Source organism: Coloeus monedula (genome assembly GCF_965178545.1).
Source record: "Coloeus monedula genome assembly, chromosome: 19".
NCBI classification, from domain to species: domain Eukaryota; kingdom Metazoa; phylum Chordata; class Aves; order Passeriformes; family Corvidae; genus Coloeus; species Coloeus monedula.
The window spans coordinates 2,087,027-2,103,701 of NC_138799.1; the positions used below are offsets into that span (position 1 = coordinate 2,087,027).

The 16,675-nt window shown below is 46.2% G+C and overlaps 1 protein-coding gene across 1 annotated transcript; it reads left to right on the plus strand.

Moving 5' to 3' along the window:
• The first annotated feature begins 215 nt into the window (after window positions 1-215).
• LOC309580254 (myosin heavy chain, skeletal muscle, adult) lies at window positions 216-16,456 on the plus strand. The gene is made up of 39 exons (XM_082294095.1): window positions 216-235; window positions 693-935; window positions 1,024-1,167; window positions 1,259-1,415; window positions 3,378-3,405; window positions 3,504-3,615; window positions 3,701-3,793; window positions 3,923-3,986; window positions 4,083-4,181; window positions 4,288-4,391; window positions 4,491-4,629; window positions 5,270-5,388; window positions 5,482-5,631; window positions 6,211-6,381; window positions 7,164-7,473; window positions 7,625-7,692; window positions 7,944-8,031; window positions 8,126-8,243; window positions 8,568-8,691; window positions 8,778-8,914; window positions 9,019-9,274; window positions 10,077-10,319; window positions 10,425-10,601; window positions 10,687-10,832; window positions 10,920-11,010; window positions 11,099-11,488; window positions 11,641-11,767; window positions 11,945-12,063; window positions 12,524-12,720; window positions 13,083-13,266; window positions 13,353-13,518; window positions 13,690-13,814; window positions 13,963-14,271; window positions 14,373-14,576; window positions 14,844-14,969; window positions 15,064-15,234; window positions 15,322-15,426; window positions 15,569-15,664; window positions 16,167-16,456. Exons 2-39 carry the CDS (start codon window positions 729-731, stop codon window positions 16,320-16,322), a joined length of 5,820 nt encoding a protein of 1,939 aa, XP_082150221.1. The 5' UTR covers window positions 216-235; window positions 693-728; the 3' UTR covers window positions 16,323-16,456.
• Window positions 16,457-16,675: the final 219 nt, after the last annotated feature.

Below are 16,675 nucleotides of genomic sequence, written 5' to 3' on the forward strand. Positions count from 1 at the left end.
TTTATAGTCAATACATTCACAGCATTGGTAAGATACAAAACATTTCTAAATATATCTTACTAAATCAAATGACAATTATGCCCTTAGTTCAGTTTGCCAGACAATGCTTTGCCAAAGAATGCTTGCCAAAAAATATTTTGACCGAAGAAAGAGGAAGAATCTGGAGCATCTACCAACCAGACTCTATAAAAGTGTCTTTGCAGCGCTCTGCCCTGTCTATTAGAAAAGTTTCAAGGTAAGTGCACTCGATCTAGCTATTAGGTATCCCCATTACTGCATATTATGCATATATATTTTTCCCTTTGGAACTGGTTTCCAGCTAAGTTATTCCATCTGATTTTAAGGCTATAGTATATTTTCTATGTTTGTTTGGTTTTTTTTAAATTTTATAGTAGAATAAAAAGGTTCTTTGAACATAATTCATATTCTCAAATATGACACTACAATCCATAAAGCCAAAGCAGAGTATCATAAGACACAAATAAAAGAAATTTTTACAAGGTTATTCTATATTATTCAAGGATGAAACAATATCTTTCTCTGCTGAGTTTAAATCATTAAACAAAAGGAAGGTAAATTTAGCTAGTTTTACCAATTCTATTATGTGCTAAATTTTAAAGCATTAGAAGAGCTGTCCTTGGAAGCAAGGTACATTATTGATCTATTCATGTTACATTTCTTTTCTCCCACAGGGTTCTTTGCTGATGTGCCTTCAGTAAAGTGCAGACATGGCTTCTTCAGATGCTGAGTTGGCTGTTTTTGGGGAGGCAGCTCCTTACCTCCGAAAGTCGGAAAAGGAGAGAATTGAGGCCCAGAACAAACCTTTTGATGCCAAGACATCTGTCTTTGTGGCTCATCCCAAAGAATCTTTTGTAAAAGGCAGAATTGAGAGCAGGGAATCTGGCAAAGTTACTGTCAAAACTGAAGCGGGAGAGGTGAGTCAAAAACAAGACTGAAGGACAACATTTGATCCCTACTGTAAGCTTTTGGGTGATACATGTGGATCTTTTGTTGTCTTGGCAGACCCTGACCGTGAAGGAAGATCAAATCTTCGCCATGAACCCTCCCAAGTACGATAAAATCGAGGACATGGCCATGATGACCCACCTCCACGAACCCGCTGTGCTGTACAACCTCAAAGAGCGTTACGCAGCCTGGATGATCTACGTAAGTGGCAGCAGCAGCTTCCTTTGGGCAGCGGCAGGAAGTGCTGGGCCAGGCTCAGGGGAAGCCAACGTGCTGTGTCCCTTCCTTGCAGACCTACTCGGGTCTCTTCTGCGTCACCGTCAACCCCTACAAGTGGCTGCCAGTGTACAACCCGGAGGTGGTGTTGGCCTACCGAGGCAAGAAGCGCCAGGAGGCCCCTCCACACATCTTCTCCATCTCTGACAATGCCTATCAGTTCATGCTGACTGGTGAGTTACTTGGTTTTCTTTAAAATCGCTTGGTTTTCTTTAAAATACTCACGAAGGAGAAAAAGCCTTTTCACTGCAATGTAGTTCAATTTAATGGTGTTGTGAAGGTGCGTGCTCATTTGTCATTGGAAATGATGAAGACTTTCCCTTGGTTAAAGAGGATCAGGTTAGAGATCATTTAGTCAAACCTGACATCCACAAGTTCATCCTGATGGGATGCATCTGCAAGTGCTGAGGGAACTGGAGGACATCGTATCTTGGCCTCTCTCATTCATCTTGGAATGGCCATGGCAGTCAAGAGACGTGTGTATGAGGACTGGAAGAAAGCAAATGTCACAAGTCTTCAAAAAGAGCAAAAAGGAAGATCCAAGGGACTACAGGCCTGTCAGCCTCACCTTAATCCCTGGAAAGGTGTTGGAATGGCTCATCCTGGAGGCCATCTCTAAGAATGCAGAATACAAGAAGTTGATCAGGAATAGTCAGCAGGGATTCACCAAAGGGAAATCATGCTTAACCAACCTGATTTCATTCTACAATGGGATAACTGCATGGAGACATGAGGGGAAAGCAGTGGATATTGTCTACCTGGACTTCAGCAAGGGTTTTGACACTGTTTCTCATTATATCCTCATAGGCAAAGTCAGGGAGTGAGGGCTGGACAAGTGGATGGTGAGGTGGATTGAGTACTGTCTGAACAGCAGGTCTCAGAGGGCTTTGATAGGGCTTGTTCTGGGCCTTCAACTGTTCAACATTTTTTTAAATAATCTGGGAGTGATGAAAATATTTCTGATTTGACTAGGTTTTCAGGTCAGTAAAAATGAAGCCTAATAGTGAAGAATTTCAGGGGGACTTTATTATATTAAGTTCTTATTCAGTGATGTTGCAACAAATTTTTGTGAACAAGAGTGTAAAAGAAATGCCACTGGGGAAAAAAACCCCAATGCTGAGAACTTTTATAAGTACCTTCTAATACTGCTTCAAAATTTTGTCTCAAGGATCGTAAGTCTACAAAATAAAAAGCTGAAACCTGGAGATCAGATCTTCTGAGTAAGAAATAGAGACCAAAACAGAAAGCATTATTATGTCATGGTTGTAACATAAGGGGTATCTGCACCTGGTGTGCTGTATGCATTTTCAGGCTTCCTTCTTCACAAAAAGAATGTAGTAAAATACAACAAGTCAGAGGAAGATGAAAAGGTTTCCCAAAGGTAGGACAGGCTGCGCTGGCAACTATAGAAAGAAGATTATTATTACTTCATAAAATTATGTATGGCAAGGAGAAGATTAATAGACAAGACAAAGGACATGATGAAACAAGCTCCAGGAACATTTTTTTCCTTCATCATTAAGTGCTTCAAAAATAGAGCACAACAATGGAACACAAAAAGAAGACAGCATGAGTTAAGAAAGCAACCAGACAAAATTGTGGGAAACAAACTAAGCTCAAGCTGTTGAAAAGAGAAACATTAACTCTACTTCTGGAAGTACCAAAATTTCAGTATTATAGAGCATGGCAGACCATGCTGGTAAATACACATTTATGATGTTTCTGTGATTTAATTTCAGCAACAATCAATTGGGAAAAACCATAAAAACCATGTAGAGGGGCTTATGGACTGATCAGGAGTGGTCGATCCTATGTAATAAAGTTTATGAGAAGCACTTGCTGCAGTTCACTTCAGCTTACTGATAGACCATTTAATCAGTAACTCTGCAAAACTGATCCTTAGTTGGAATAATTTTCATAAACAAAATGGACAGCTTGACATGAAGGGAATATTCAGAAAAAGAAGTGCATGTGTGTGATATCTGACAGCACATCAGGGTTGAGATATCAGCTTCCCAGCTGCAGCTAGGAACATTAAAATATTCAAAATGGGTGAAGGCATCTGGGTTTATGAAATGAAATAGCTGCCTACTGCTGGTGCATTAATAATCTCTTCTTTTCTGCCTCGTTCACAGATCGGGAGAACCAGTCCATCCTGATCACGTACGTACAGCCCCTGCGCGGGTCCCTGCGGGGCTGCCCGGTGCCAGGGGACCTCCTGCCTGACCACGCACCCTCTGCTTCTCTCTTGGCTCTGACAGCGGAGAATCCGGTGCCGGGAAGACTGTGAACACAAAGCGTGTCATCCAGTACTTTGCAACAATTGCAGCCAGTGGAGAGAAGAAGAAGGAGGAACAATCAGGCAAAATGCAGGTGAGTTGGGAAGAACGGACTGAACATGTGGCCTGTCATTGCCCTGTCAACTAAACACAGTCACTGAATAATTCTCTCCCTGCAGGGAACGCTTGAGGATCAAATCATCAGCGCCAACCCACTGCTGGAGGCCTTTGGAAACGCCAAGACCGTGAGGAACGACAACTCCTCACGCTTTGTAAGTGGTTGCTTTGCGTAAAATCTCTCCCCCCACTGGTAAGATCCATGGTGCCTGAGCAGTTCTTCATGCAAAGGAGATGCCAGCAGAACACATCCAGGCTGACCTGCTGCTGCTTCTGCTTAACAGGGCAAATTCATCAGAATCCACTTTGGTGCCACAGGCAAGCTGGCTTCTGCTGACATTGAAACTTGTAAGAGATTCTCCTGGACTGCTCCCATCCCTTCCCAAATTCCCACCTCCATGTACATTGCCACAAGTGCCTAACTCTTTCTACCATCCTGGGCAGATCTGCTGGAGAAGTCCAGAGTCACTTTCCAGCTCAAGGCGGAAAGAAGCTACCACATCTTTTATCAGATCACGTCCAACAAGAAGCCGGAGCTAATTGGTAGGAAGGAGCACTCTGGCTTTTTGAGGGGGATCACTGAGGTACAGTTCCCTCTCTCACCTGATTGGCAAAAGTAAGCCTATGCCTTGCCTCTTCCTGCTTTCAGAAATGCTCCTTGTTACCACCAACCCTTATGATTTTCACTTTGTGAGTCAAGGGGAGGTCACTGTTCCCAGCATTGATGACCAGGAGGAGCTCATGGCTACAGATGTAAGTAACACAGCAAAAAGTTACCTACTGGGCATGTTTTGAGGGTGACATCTCTGACACACTAAGGACACATTTGTGAATTCATTATTTTGATTGCAGAGTGCCATTGACATCCTGGGCTTCACTCCAGATGAGAAAACAGCCATCTACAAGCTGACAGGGGCTGTCATGCACTATGGGAACCTGAAGTTCAAGCAGAAACAACGAGAGGAGCAGGCAGAGCCTGATGGCACTGAAGGTAATCAGCAAATTCAGGGACTCATTTGTTCCAAACCCTTCTCTGCCTCCAGAGGCAATATGTTAGCCTCCAAAGCACACTGTAGTTGGCCTGACTCTCCACATAAAACATTGAGAATACCATTTCTGCACCTGGTCCCTCTAGCTGCAGAGGTGCTTTCCTAGTCATGGGAAGTTCCATTATTCTACCCAATGGTGGCTCCCCAAACACATGCTGCCTGAAAGCAGGAACTTCAATTTCAGCACAGGATCTCTCTCTCTCTCTCTCTCTCAAACCTCCAAACACTAAGACACCCTGATGGGCAATTTTGTTTTTGGTGAAATAAATCCTGAAAGCTGGGTTACCCAGAAATCCGCTTCCCACAGAAAAAGAATGTGCCTTGCCTTATGTATTACTAGAGGCTTTTGTTGTTGTTCTGGGAAATTCCAGGTTCAAGCTCTTCCTATCCAAGCCATACCTGTTCTTGCTTTCAAAGAAGACCATCACCAGTGTCCAGAATTTGCATTCCTTCCCAGGCCTACTGTGTGGGATGAGATAAATGTTCTTCCATTCCTAGAACATGGAGAGCAGAGTTGTTCACATCACCTGAATTCTAGAGATTGACTGTAATTAATGCTTTTCTCTCTCTCCCCACATCTAGTGGCTGACAAGGCTGCCTACCTAACGGGCCTTAACTCAGCCGAGTTTCTCAAGGCCTTGTGTTACCCCCGCGTCAAGGTTGGGAATGAGTTCGTGACCAAAGGTCAAAACGTGACACAGGTAACATCTGACAGTTGAAAAGGCATGGCTTGAAGGAGTAGGTGTGCATTTTTTGTTAACCCTCAGAGGTAACTCCAGTCCTGTCTGCTCTAGGTGCACAATGCAGTGGGTGCCTTGGCAAAGGCTGTCTATGAGAGGATGTTCCTGTGGATGGTTGTTCGCATCAACCAACAGCTGGATACGAAGCAGCCCAGGCAGTACTTCATTGGTGTCCTGGACATTGCTGGCTTTGAGATCTTTGATGTAAGGAGCAAGGATTTGACACCACAGTCAAGCGATAGGCAAGGAGGAGTCATGAGGACTCAGAAACACATAGAGGACTAAGGCTCACACAGCTATGGGCCACAGGGGTGGATGCTCTTAGAAAAGCCAGGGAAAGGTAGGGGTCTGGGCAAGTTCACAGCATGTTTCCTGTGCTGTGAATGCAGTGATGCTGCAAGGACTTCTGTGTCAGAGCACAGAAACCCCCAGATTATTGATCTGAGGCCCGAGAAATTCTTGGGTGGGACACTGAGGAGGTTTCTACTGTCCAGGAGGTCAGAGAACTGACACAATGGAGCTACTGAGCTTGCCAAAGGATTTGCTGTTGAGTAGCACAGTGAAAAAGAATTGTAACTTTTGGCTTGATTTACGAAGTCATAATTAAAAAGTCCTTTGAGGACAGTGAGTGTTACAGTAGAAGCCCTGCTAAGGAAACACATGCGCGTACAGTAGGGCTGGGACTGGTGTTCCAACTGCAAACAGCCTTAGGAGAATGCCAGCAAAGGCCTGTGTGTTTTGGCACACCTTGAGAACCTGTGCACGTTTCTTTGCTTTGGGCAGTTCAACAGCTTTGAGCAGCTGTGCATCAACTTCACCAATGAGAAACTGCAACAGTTCTTCAACCACCACATGTTCGTGCTGGAGCAGGAGGAGTACAAGAAGGAGGGAATTGAATGGACATTCATTGACTTTGGCATGGACCTGGCTGCCTGCATTGAGCTCATTGAGAAGGTACCTTTCCCATGCAAGTATACGATGTTTGTTGGAATCCTGTGATGTTTCTGAGGCACAGTCATCCCAGAAAGAACTCACAGCCAGACATGTAGTGTCAGTTAAGCAAAGTGTTTTGCACTGAAATTTAGTTTAGTCTGGGAAAGAGAAATGGGGAACTGCACATGTGCGTCATCAGTCTGCATCATCCGGTCTTTGAGCATGGAAAAGTAGCCTGGACTCCCACCAACAGACTTCTAAAACAAACACAGATTCAGCCTCCTTTTATTCCTTCTCCAAAGCATGAAATCCAAAGTCCACAGACAAATTTGGGAAATCAATACCATATCACCTGACCTCCCCAAACTACGGAGTCCCTTGTAGCTCTTTTCCCCATTATTTTTCTCTTTACCACTGCTCCCACCAATTCTACAACCATTTCTCATGTGAACTGGACAGATGTTCCTACCCATTCCATGATGATAGGCTTCAGGGGGGCAAGGGACGGCAGAAATGAAATCCTTGACTGAGAACAACTCCTGGTAAAACTAGGCTTTCATCCAGGCTGAGATGCTGCCAACAGCACAACCAGCCTTTGATGGTCATAGCACAGGCTTCTTGTCATTGTCATAGAGTCACAGAATGGTTTGGGTTGGAAGGGACCATAAAGAACATCTTGTTCCAATCCCCTACCATGAGGAGGGACTCCTTCCACTAGACCAGACAGGTGAACGTCCCATCCACAGTGATATTGAACATTTCCATTATCACCTTTCCTTGTCACTTCTTGTGATTTCTCCCAGCCCATGGGCATCTTCTCCATCCTGGAAGAGGAGTGCATGTTCCCCAAGGCAACTGACACCTCTTTCAAGAACAAGCTCTATGACCAGCACCTGGGCAAGTCCAGCAACTTCCAGAAGCCAAAACCTACCAAAGGCAAGACTGAAGCCCACTTCTCCCTGGTGCACTATGCTGGCACAGTGGACTACAACATCACTGGCTGGCTGGAGAAGAACAAGGACCCTCTGAATGAAACTGTCATTGGGCTGTACCAGAAATCATCTGTGAAGACCCTGGCTTTACTCTTTGCCAACTATGGTGGAGCAGATGCAGGTCAGTTTTGTGGAAATTGTATTTTCAATGTGGGACAAAGTTTTCTCAGAATTGAAGCTGCAAACACTAGAAATATAAAGTGGCTTTGTGTTCTGTAGTATCCAATATATATTGTCCATACTATTAAACTTTTTTTTTCTTTGATTTGCAGAGGGTGGTGGCAAGAAGGGAGGCAAGAAGAAGGGTTCTTCTTTCCAGACTGTCTCAGCTCTCTTCAGGGTAAGAGCAGAATTCATTTCCTCATTTAAATACCCACTGAAATAACATAGGAGTTCAGTGACATTGCAGTCAGAAGACAGGTCTGTAATTCACTAGATGACTCTGATTCATATTTATATAATTTTACACCACCTTAATCATGCATTTCCTATAGTGCAAGACACAGAAAGACTTAGGTTTTTTATGCACATCATATATAAACATAAGGTTCTTACTAGATTTTATCTGAACTTTTCCTTCTAATCTCACAGGAGAATTTAAACAAGCTGATGACTAACTTGAGAAGCACTCACCCCCATTTTGTGCGGTGCATCATCCCAAATGAAACTAAAACACCTGGTAAGGCAATCCAAGAGGAGGAAAGCTTGAGCAGCAGAAGCTCTTCTCCTGAGTGTCAAACAGCAGGGTAGTCACTAATGGTGGTATTTGTCAGGTGCCATGGAGCACGAGCTGGTGCTGCATCAGCTGCGCTGTAACGGCGTGCTGGAAGGGATCAGGATTTGCAGGAAAGGGTTCCCCAGCAGAGTCCTCTATGCTGACTTCAAACAGAGGTAAGAGCTCTGTACCTTTCTGCCCATTCAGACCAAGCTGAAGAGCCTGATCATCTTAACAATCTTTACATTTTACATTGTCATATTTTACTTGGAATTTATGATTTATTTTTTGCTGATTGTGAGGATTCACATGGACTCTGAGTTAATTGTATGAAAGGTTCTTGCACTCTCTTGCACTGTCTTTCAAGACTTGCACTGTCTTGAAAAAACGCACTCTCTAATACATGATATTATTCAGATATTGCTGAGTAGGCTGTGAGGTTCAATCACAGTGGTGGTTTCAGAACTATCAATTTCTTAATGTTCTGCTTTCTCCTACAGATACAGAGTACTTAATGCCAGTGCTATTCCAGATGGTCAGTTCATGGATAACAAGAAGGCTTCAGAGAAGCTTCTTGGGTCCATTGATATTGACCACACCCAATACAGATTTGGTCACACCAAGGTAGAATGAAGTTCTGTATTTAAATACAGTGTGTCCCAGTCATGCACTACCCAACACTGATGTACTACAATCTTGCCTTTCTCAAGGTGTTCTTCAAAGCTGGACTGATAGGTGTGCTGGAGGAGATGAGAGATGAGAAACTGGCAGAGATTATGACCATGATACAAGCCAGGTCCAGAGGCTTCCTGATGAGAGTGGAGTACCAGAGAATGGTGGAGAGAAGGTTGATACTTCTCACTTATTTGTTGTGTTCTAATGGTAGTTGGCTAATTAAGTCTAAACTCACCAAATGCAGGATATTCAATAACCATGTGGATTTCATTTCAGAGAGTCCGTCTTCTGCATCCAGTACAACATCCGTGCATTCATGAATGTCAAACACTGGCCATGGATGAAGCTGTTCTTCAAGATCAAGCCCTTGCTGAAGAGTGCAGAGTCTGAGAAGGAGATGGCCAACATGAAACAAGAGTTTGAGAAAACCAAGGAAGAGCTTGCAAAGTCTGAGGCAAAGCGGAAGGAGCTGGAGGAGAAAATGGTGGCCCTGGTGCAGGAGAAAAATGACCTGCAGCTCCAAGTGCAGGCTGTGAGTATCACTGTTCATTTTTCCCTGGAAAAAGAATGATATACTATCAGAATGCTTCTTGTCCTGCACAGAGACTCACAGGAATTAATGGGTGGTAGAAAACAGTCTAAATCCCACACTCTGAGGCACTCTAATGTTGAGTAAACAGGCACTAGCAAGGACATAATGAGACTCCTGGCAGCCCTACATGGCACTCACTATTGCTGCTATATAAGGAAAGAGCCAAGTAACATCAGACAAAATGTACTGAACAGCAGAGAACTCAGAGCTGGAATGCAAATATCTCAACTTTCAAAGCAGTGCTTCTAACATAGTAAAAGCAAACCTGAGAAACACCCACTTTCACTTCAAACTCATTAGGAAAAGGCAGTTTCACCAAAGAAATCTTTCTCAAATAAAGTATTCTCACAAAGCTTCTATTGCTCAAATACTTTGAGGTTAACAAGTCAATAAAACAGAAGAAGGTATTGCATATTTTTCCATGAGAAAAATACACCAAGCCTTTCTTCCCGCTGAAGTTAGAAATTGAAGTAACCCCTGTTCTATTCTGCTTGTGTTTGCATGAGGCATTCTCATAGACAAGTGCCCTGGGAGACATATTTAGAAGACACAAAAACTTTGGAATAAATATTGATTCCAAATGACAAGGTTTCCCAGTAGACACCACTCAAGATCCTTCTCTTGCTGGAGTTGAAGATCAGCTTCAGCTGCTACTTTTAAACCCACCTACTCTGTGATTAAAAAAGGCAGAGCAGAGAAACTTCACAACATTAAAAGCCATAAAATTCTGTCTCCCCACCAGGAAGCAGATAGCTTGGCTGATGCTGAGGAAAGGTGTGACCAGCTCATCAAAACCAAAATCCAGCTGGAAGCCAAAATTAAGGAGCTAACTGAAAGGGTTGAGGATGAAGAGGAAATTAATGCTGAGCTAACAGCAAAGAAGAGGAAACTGGAAGATGAATGTTCAGAGCTGAAGAAAGATATTGATGACCTTGAGCTCACACTGGCCAAGGTGGAGAAGGAAAAACACGCCACCGAAAACAAGGTATGAGGCAGAACCTGTCACTCGCACTCCAGAAAAGAGCCCAGTGCTATTACAGGACTTCTGTATCTACTTCCTTTATTTACACTTCCTCCCTTCTTCTCAAAGGTGAAAAACCTGACTGAGGAGATGTCAGCCCTGGACGAGACCATTGCCAAGCTGACAAAAGAGAAGAAAGCCCTCCAAGAGGCCCATCAGCAAACCCTGGATGACCTGCAGGTAGAGGAGGACAAAGTCAATACACTGACCAAGGCCAAGACCAAGCTGGAGCAGCAAGTGGACGATGTAAGCACACAGATGTAAAGCAGGAACAGCACAGGTATGGAGTCCGACCTGGCTGGGAGAGCACTGATGGTCTTGTTGTGTTTAGCTGGAAGGGTCCCTGGAGCAAGAGAAGAAGCTGCGCATGGACCTGGAGAGAGCTAAGAGGAAACTGGAAGGAGACCTGAAGCTGGCCCAGGACAGCATCATGGATTTGGAGAATGATAAGCAGCAGCTGGATGAGAAACTGAAGAAGTAAGTGTGGCTGTGGGACACCTGAGTGCTGGGCTGGAGCACTTGTGTTTTTTCTTTGAGCTCTAACACGGTTCACTTTGCCCAAAGGAAAGACTTTGAAATCAGCCAGATCCAGAGCAAGATCGAGGATGAACAAGCCCTGGGCATGCAATTTCAGAAGAAGATCAAGGAGCTGCAGGCAAGTCTCTGTTCCTTCCCCTCCCTTGCTCAGGCTCAGCTCAGGCAGGAGGAGGGCACGGGTGTGAAGGGTCCCTGCTGTTCTCCAGGCCCGTATTGAGGAGCTGGAGGAGGAGATTGAGGCAGAGCGAACCTCTCGCGCTAAAGCAGAGAAGCATCGGGCTGACCTGTCGAGGGAGCTGGAGGAGATCAGCGAGCGCCTGGAAGAAGCAGGAGGGGCGACAGCAGCTCAGGTTGAGATGAACAAGAAGCGCGAGGCAGAATTCCAGAAGATGCGCCGTGACCTGGAAGAGGCCACGCTGCAGCACGAAGCCACGGCTGCCGCCCTGCGCAAGAAGCACGCGGACAGCACCGCTGAGCTGGGGGAGCAGATCGACAACCTGCAACGCGTGAAGCAGAAGCTGGAGAAGGAGAAGAGTGAGCTGAAGATGGAGATTGATGACTTGGCCAGCAACATGGAGTCTGTCTCCAAGGCCAAGGTATGCAGTTGCAGGAGAACATGCTCACAGGGCCAAGGTGTGGCACAAAAGCTGCCTCTTCCAGACACATTCCCACAAACAAAATCCCCACTGTGACAATCAGGCAGAGTGCACTCCATCATCTCTTCCCCCTTCCTGTGTCTGTTCTCTAGGCCAACCTGGAGAAGATGTGCCGCACACTGGAAGATCAGCTGAGTGAGATTAAAACAAAGGAGGAGCAGAATCAGCGCATGATCAACGACCTCAATACGCAAAGAGCTCGTCTGCAGACAGAGTCAGGTGAGACACCCTCATCCCCAAAATGCAATGTCAGGACCTGCACGCCCTGAGCAAGCCAGAGGGTGCAAGGCAGCAACTGGTAGAAGCTCTCTGGGCCATGGCTGGTTACGTGGCTTTAGAGGCAGAAGGTGTCCCAGGAGGAACAGTGTGCTTCCTTTTCTCCCTTTCCCTTCCCAGGTGAATATTCACGCCAGGTGGAGGAGAAAGATGCTCTGATTTCTCAGCTCTCTAGGGGCAAGCAAGGATTTACCCAACAGATTGAGGAACTCAAGAGACATCTAGAAGAAGAAATTAAGGTCTGGAAGTACCCTACTGTCCACAGCCTACACCACCCCTAAAAGAGAATCCTGCCTGACACTAGACTGCTTCAATGTTCTTTCCCCAAGCACACATAGGACTGGAGAGAATAGCACTAATGCACAATCCCCCCGACCCTTCAACTAGAGAGGGAAGGAAGCAAGATGCTTTAGGTGCTGGAGGAAGTCATCCACAAGGCTTCCATGAGATTCTGATGATCCCCTCTAGGACAGGATTCAAGCACACATGTCAGAACATATGCACAAAGAGCACATTCCTGTCCCCAGAGGAGCTGTCACTAATGTGTCCTGATGCTCCAGAACGTGTCAATGTGGGCTTCACCAGCTCCAAGCTCTACATTTGCCCAATGAGAGTTTCATTCCAATTTCACTGTCAAATTAACAGTCAAGATTCATTTCAAGACAAGTACTCAAGTTACCAAACCCATTGTCCCCACAGGCCAAGAACGCCCTGGCCCACGCCCTGCAGTCCGCTCGCCACGACTGTGACTTGCTCCGGGAACAATATGAGGAGGAGCAGGAGGCCAAGGGGGAGCTGCAGCGCGCCCTGTCCAAGGCCAACAGCGAAGTGGCCCAGTGGAGAACCAAATACGAGACGGACGCGATTCAGCGCACGGAGGAGCTCGAGGAGGCCAAGTACGTGGGAAGCAGGATGGCAAATGATGGGAGAAACTGGTCAAGGGAAATTGGAATCTCTGAGAGTGGGTTAACACAAGAATGGGATGAAGGCAAGGATATACTGTCTTTTTAAATAAAGGGGAGAGAGGAAGGGAAAGACAGAGTGTAGATTGGAAAAGAAAACATAGGCTTTAGGGCTAGAAGTGCAAAGATAGGCCTAAATGTCTGTAGATGATCGGACCCAGCAAAGGATAGATCCTTTTGTATCTGTGAAAAGCGCTTGGCACAAAACCCCCAAAGTGATGAACTGGCCTCTCATGACAGTATAGAACTGACGCCCTTCCAAGCCCTAACGTGGCACTGTGCTTCTCTCCTCCCAGGAAGAAGCTGGCACAACGCCTGCAGGATGCAGAGGAACATGTTGAGGCTGTCAATGCCAAATGTGCCTCCCTGGAAAAGACAAAGCAGAGGCTGCAGAATGAAGTGGAGGACCTGATGATTGACGTGGAGAGAACCAATGCTGCCTGTGCTGCTCTGGATAAGAAGCAGAGGAACTTTGACAAGGTCTTTTGACCTCCAGCACCAGGTCTCCTGGCCAGAGCATTCCCCCATGACTGCCATATCCCTACTCACACCCTGTTTCTCTTCAGATCCTGGCAGAATGGAAGCAGAAGTATGAGGAAACGCAGGCTGAGCTGGAGGCCTCGCAGAAGGAGTCGCGCTCTCTGAGCACGGAGCTGTTCAAGATGAAGAATGCCTATGAGGAGTCCTTGGACCACCTGGAAACAATGAAGCGCGAGAACAAGAACCTGCAGCGTAAGTCCCTGGCCCTCTGCTCCTCACTGGGCTTTCTCACTATCAGCCATTACCACCATTGTTCATGGGTCTGTGCCTGCAGGTCTGCAAAGATGCCTGTCACCTTGGTGGGACAGGGCCCTTGCCATTCTGCTCTGTGCCTGACCATGCCAATGATCCTTGTTTCCACAGAGGAGATTTCCGACCTCACGGAGCAGATTGCTGAGGGAGGAAAGGCAATTCATGAGCTGGAGAAAATCAAGAAGCAGATTGAGCAGGAGAAATCTGAACTGCAAGCCTCCCTGGAGGAAGCTGAGGTACATACAATGCTAATAAATGGTGTCCCCACCAAGAGTATGGGTGTAGTTCTTTGGAGAGACAGCAGGAAAGCAAGCCAACCTTTCATTTGGAACTGCATGAAAGATGACCTAGAAAGTAAGACACTGTTCATGCTGAATTGTGCAGGCCTCTCTGGAACACGAAGAGGGAAAGATCCTGCGCCTGCAGCTTGAGCTCAACCAAGTGAAGTCTGAGATTGACAGGAAGATAGCAGAGAAAGATGAGGAGATTGACCAGATGAAGAGAAACCACCTCCGAATTGTGGAGTCCATGCAGAGCACCCTGGATGCTGAGATCAGGAGCAGGAATGAAGCTCTGAGGCTGAAGAAGAAGATGGAGGGAGACTTGAATGAAATGGAGATCCAGCTGAGCCATGCCAACCGTGTGGCTGCAGAGGCACAGAAGAACCTGAGAAACACCCAGGCAGTGCTCAAGGTCTGTTCAGCAAAGCTGCAGAAAGAGAAATGAGATCCCTAACATTTTTGCCATGGAAGCGAACACTGACGCCTGGTAATTCCTCTTGTCTCTCTTTCCAGGACACTCAGATCCATCTGGATGATGCTCTCAGGACACAGGAGGACCTGAAGGAGCAGGTGGCCATGGTGGAGCGCAGGGCAAACCTGCTGCAGGCTGAAGTTGAGGAGCTGCGGGCAGCCCTGGAGCAGACGGAGCGGTCGAGGAAATTGGCTGAGCAGGAGCTTCTGGATGCCACTGAACGTGCACAGCTCCTGCATACCCAGGTCAGGCACTGCTGGAAATTGTTCCCATTCACAAGGGATAACAAAGAATTTGATTGTTATATATCTTGTAAGTGATTACTGTGTAAACATTTGAAGAAGTGTGCTCCAGTATGTCCCCTCCAGCCAGCCCCCAATGTCTGGTTTACCGTTCTGCTGCTAAAGAAGTCTCTTGCATTAAAGACCTTCCTAAACCCTACCCACACTTTCAGGCCTTGATGTGGAAGCCTTTGGTCTGACAGTAGGAATCCTGTCTTTCCTGTTGCACAGAACACCAGCTTGATCAACACCAAGAAGAAGCTGGAAACAGACATTTCCCAGATCCAGAGTGAAATGGAGGATACCATCCAGGAAGCCCGCAATGCTGAGGAGAAGGCCAAGAAGGCCATCACAGATGTGAGTTGGACATTCCTGGCATTGCTGATGGTGAATGTCCTGTCCCCCAAAAATCTGCAGCCCCAAAATGGCTTTGCCCCTTTGCTCTGATCAGGCGGCCATGATGGCAGAAGAGCTGAAGAAGGAGCAGGACACCAGTGCCCACCTGGAGAGGATGAAGAAGAACCTGGACCAGACGGTGAAGGACCTGCAGCACCGTCTGGAAGAGGCTGAGCAGCTGGCACTGAAGGGAGGGAAGAAGCAGATCCAGAAGCTGGAGGCCAGGGTGTGTAGGGCTGGGCTTGTGGGTGAGTGAGGCTGTCCTTGGAGAGACATTGCCAGGGAAGCTGCAGGGATGGGCTTGTCCTTGCAGGTGCGGGAGCTGGAAGGGGAGGTTGATGCTGAGCAGAAGCGCAGCGCTGAAGCCGTGAAGGGTGTGCGCAAGTACGAGCGGAGGGTGAAGGAACTGACCTACCAGGTAAGGCAGGAGGTCTCCTGCTCTGACAGCGTTTGCTCACAGCAAGCCACATTTTGCACACACCATCGCCAAGGGCAATTGTTAATCCTGTGTGATGTAGCACCAGGAATTGACTCTCTTTCCTGTTTGCCAACCACTTTAGTCTGAGGAAGACAGGAAGAATGTCCTCAGGCTGCAGGATCTGGTGGACAAGCTGCAAATGAAAGTGAAATCCTACAAGAGACAAGCTGAGGAGGCTGTAAGTACCAGTTTGTTCAAACCAGACTTTCTTCTGGTGGAGGTAGAATTCTGTATTGATGTTTTCCTTTGTACAGCTTTTTGAAACCTTAACTGTTTTGATGCAACATGATGATATTTTGATACAGTGGGGAATGTGAGAGTAAGACTTGCTGGGCTCTGGAGGAACTATACTTCCTGAACCCTATTTGTTTTGCTGTAGCTCATTTCTCACTCTATCTCTTCCTTTATACCTTGCCCTGGATGTCAGAAGCCACTGTCAGTCTGTGTATTCAGGACTATGACATGAACTCTGCCTATACCATGCTGTGTATAATGTCTTTTTGACATTCCAATATTCTTTTCTCTTCTGACACACATAACATCCCGAACACCTTCTCATCTTGGTTTTGAATCTGTTCTGCTAGCCTAGTTGTGGCACTTGAATTTTTGTTTGCCCAGTTTTCAGGCAATAAATGCCCGCACACTGCCTGTTGTGTTCACAACTCCCTCTCCCCACACAGGAGGAGCTGTCCAATGTCAACCTGTCCAAGTTCCGCAAGATCCAGCACGAGCTGGAGGAAGCCGAGGAGCGGGCTGACATTGCAGAGTCACAGGTCAACAAGCTCCGAGTGAAGAGCCGGGAGTTTCATGGCAAGAAGATAGAAGAGGAAGAGTGAGGATGTCATTAGGCAGCAAAGTGACCTGAGGGCAGCACAAAATGTGAACCCTCTGTCACTTCCTTCTGCAAAAGTTTTTCTTTTTAACCATTTTAATGTCTAGAGAATAAATCCCATAGATTCTTTTGTGTGCATACCATGAGCAGTACTTTTTATTTATTTCTGGTTTTATTGCTTACATCCTTATTTCCATTAGTCTTTGGTCACAGTTTTGCCTTATAACCTCTATGTCACAATGAAGCTTTTTGTCATGTAGCTCCTGACTACTTATCCTTTTTTTTTTTAGCGACTGAGGTGTGAATAGAAAACTAACATCCCATGAAGAGAAATCAAGGACAATAATTCCTGATTGT

What these genes read in the sequence shown, in the direction of transcription:
- LOC309580254 (XM_082294095.1), top strand. Translation starts at nt 729, where the DNA reads ATGGCTTCTTCAGATGCTGAGTTGGCTGTTTTTGGGGAGGCAGCTCCT. An exon ending in CAAGAAGCCGGAGCTAATTG is followed by an intron (nt 4,182 to 4,287) that starts GTAGGAAGGAGC and finishes TCCTGCTTTCAG; the next exon opens with AAATGCTCCTTGTTACCACC. An exon ending in AGTCTGTCTCCAAGGCCAAG is followed by an intron (nt 11,489 to 11,640) that starts GTATGCAGTTGC and finishes TCTGTTCTCTAG; the next exon opens with GCCAACCTGGAGAAGATGTG.